At 45.2% G+C, this 2,115-nt stretch overlaps 1 protein-coding gene across 1 annotated transcript in view; it reads left to right on the top strand.

The window, feature by feature from the left end:
* The window catches only part of lrrc2 (leucine rich repeat containing 2), an 11,623-nt gene extending 9,922 nt beyond the window's left edge, over window positions 1-1,701 (top strand). The window contains exons 8-10 of the mRNA XM_015374560.1: window positions 158-310; window positions 387-556; window positions 725-1,701. Of these exons, the coding sequence (XP_015230046.1) occupies window positions 158-310; window positions 387-556; window positions 725-774 (373 nt within the window). The 3' untranslated portion in view covers window positions 775-1,701. The remainder of the gene's footprint in view (window positions 1-157; window positions 311-386; window positions 557-724) is intronic.
* The last annotated feature ends 414 nt before the right edge of the window (window positions 1,702-2,115 follow it).

Genomic DNA, 2,115 nt, shown 5'->3' with positions numbered 1-2,115 from the left:
ATTTATTGAACAGGATGGAATCATTTCAGATTTAAAGAACTTTCAGAAGTTTGAATTCTGAATATGAGCGACTTTTCCATAATTATCTCTATCATGTCCAGACCTGGAGGAGGTTCATGTTCTTTCTTCTTTGACCTCAAGCCGTTTGTGTGTTCAGGCTGGAGGAGCTCACCACCTTGTACGTCCATAAGAACCACCTCTCTTACCTCCCGCTGTGTCTCACCAACATCTCCACCCTGAAGATGATCGTCGTCAGCGGCGACGAGCTGACCAGCGCCCCGACCAAGCTGTGCAGCAGCCCGGAAATCAAGTACCAACATCACATCATCCTCATCCATCAACACCCTCATGTCCCGCTGATCAGTCTGCTTCTCCTGCTGCCACAGGTTCATCCGCCTGTATGACAATCCTTCCAGGGAGAAGAGGAGGAAGGAGGAAGAGGAGAAGAAAAGGAGAGAGAAGGAGAATAGGAGGTGGAGGGAGCAGAAGGAGGAGGTGAAGGACAGCAGCGAGAAGGAGTTCATGGAGGCGTACATCAGCACGCTGAAGGACAGAGGTGAGACCCTGAACCTCAGGAAGAATTCACATCATCTCCTCCATGGTGCAGCCGGTACCAGTAGAACCGGCGGCGGACCGCTTTGGTGCCGCCAACATCAAACAAGGAGCAGCTCAGGACGTCTCTTTGTCCGTATTAAACAGCTTTCCTCTGTTTGTCCCCACCCAGACACCGTCCCCTTCTCCACCACCAAGGTTTCCATCTCCTGTCTGCTGTGAGGAGGACAATGAAGATTCCCACCTGGACCCAGGAGTCCAAACAGGTCCAGAAGAAGCTGCTGAATGTTTGCAGAAGGTTTTTGGTTTAATTAGAGCTGAAATGATTCCTGATTGTTTTTAATGATGGAGGCTGATGAGCTGCGTTCAATAAACCAGGAAGGTTTAGCTGGAAAAGTCAGACAGCGGGAGGAAAAGGTTCATTCTATTTCCCTGAGAATCCAAAACAGGTAGTTATGAATTAATCATTAATGCCAGGATGGATGGAAATTAAAGCTGTGGTTCAAATTACAAAACTTTTTATCTTAGTTAATGAGATTTAAACAAATATTAAGTAACTTTTCAACCTTCATAACTTCTGTGATATACATTAACTTCCATCTAGTAGACTGAGCTCTCTGCATGGCTGTAGCTGCTCTGCACCACCTGCTCCATCACTAAGGGACTGAGGAGGATGGCAGTAACTCTGCCACATAGAACACCTCCAGATGTGCAGACGTCTTCACGGCATACGTTACTTCCTCCATCCGTTCCAAAGACATAAAGTTTCCCTGGTGGCTGGATATTCCAGAAACTGTGCAGGGTTGATATTCAGGTGATGCGTCTCCTTCCTGCTGGGATCTATACGTGTTTACTGGGAAATGATCAAACATATTTATCTGTGTCAAGGCTCTAAACATTTCTGTTGGGTGGCAGGAGTGCAGGAATACGATACAAAACCAGAGTTAAACGTTTCTAAAGAGTCTTTCCCACTGAAAGTAGCAGGTTAACGCATGTTTTTCAAACATGGGTCGACTCCCTAACGACCGGCATCTGGCCTCCTTCCCACAGGCATAAAAAGCTGTGATTACAGCCTGCTGTATGCTCAGAAACCAGGTCGCCTGCGTCGTAGTTAAGGTTGTGAATCACATCCATCATGGCGATTCGATTCAGATTTCCTGACCCAACGATTCGATTATTTTTGATACTCAAGAAAACACAATGATACGATTCGATTACTTGGTTAATTTTTTTTTTGTTTACACCTTACAGGCTAGACAATGTTTCAAATTTGAAATTAATCAATGAAAGCTGTAATATCATTATGCTTTTTATTTGAGAAACAACAGCAAATAACAGAAGTAGAAAAGTTTTACTCCACATTTACCTATTAAAACCTCATTTCCTGAAAAATAATAATCCCCCTGCTTTATTGATTCTGAAAGGCTTTGCATCAGAAAATACTGCACAGAATCAATGCAATGAGTGCAATGCAATACCTCGGCTCCAGACGTCCCCCCCCCTCCACAGACGCTCCGCTGCTCCTCTCCCAAATTGTAGCTGACCGCAGACAGGAGGCCGGCT

Source organism: Cyprinodon variegatus, unplaced genomic scaffold (genome assembly GCF_000732505.1).
Source record: "Cyprinodon variegatus isolate N-32 unplaced genomic scaffold, C_variegatus-1.0 Scaffold105, whole genome shotgun sequence".
In the NCBI taxonomy this organism is placed as follows: Eukaryota; Metazoa; Chordata; class Actinopteri; order Cyprinodontiformes; family Cyprinodontidae; genus Cyprinodon; species Cyprinodon variegatus.
The sequence above is the reverse complement of the archived record's forward strand: the minus strand, read 5'-3'. Positions and strand labels throughout refer to the sequence as shown.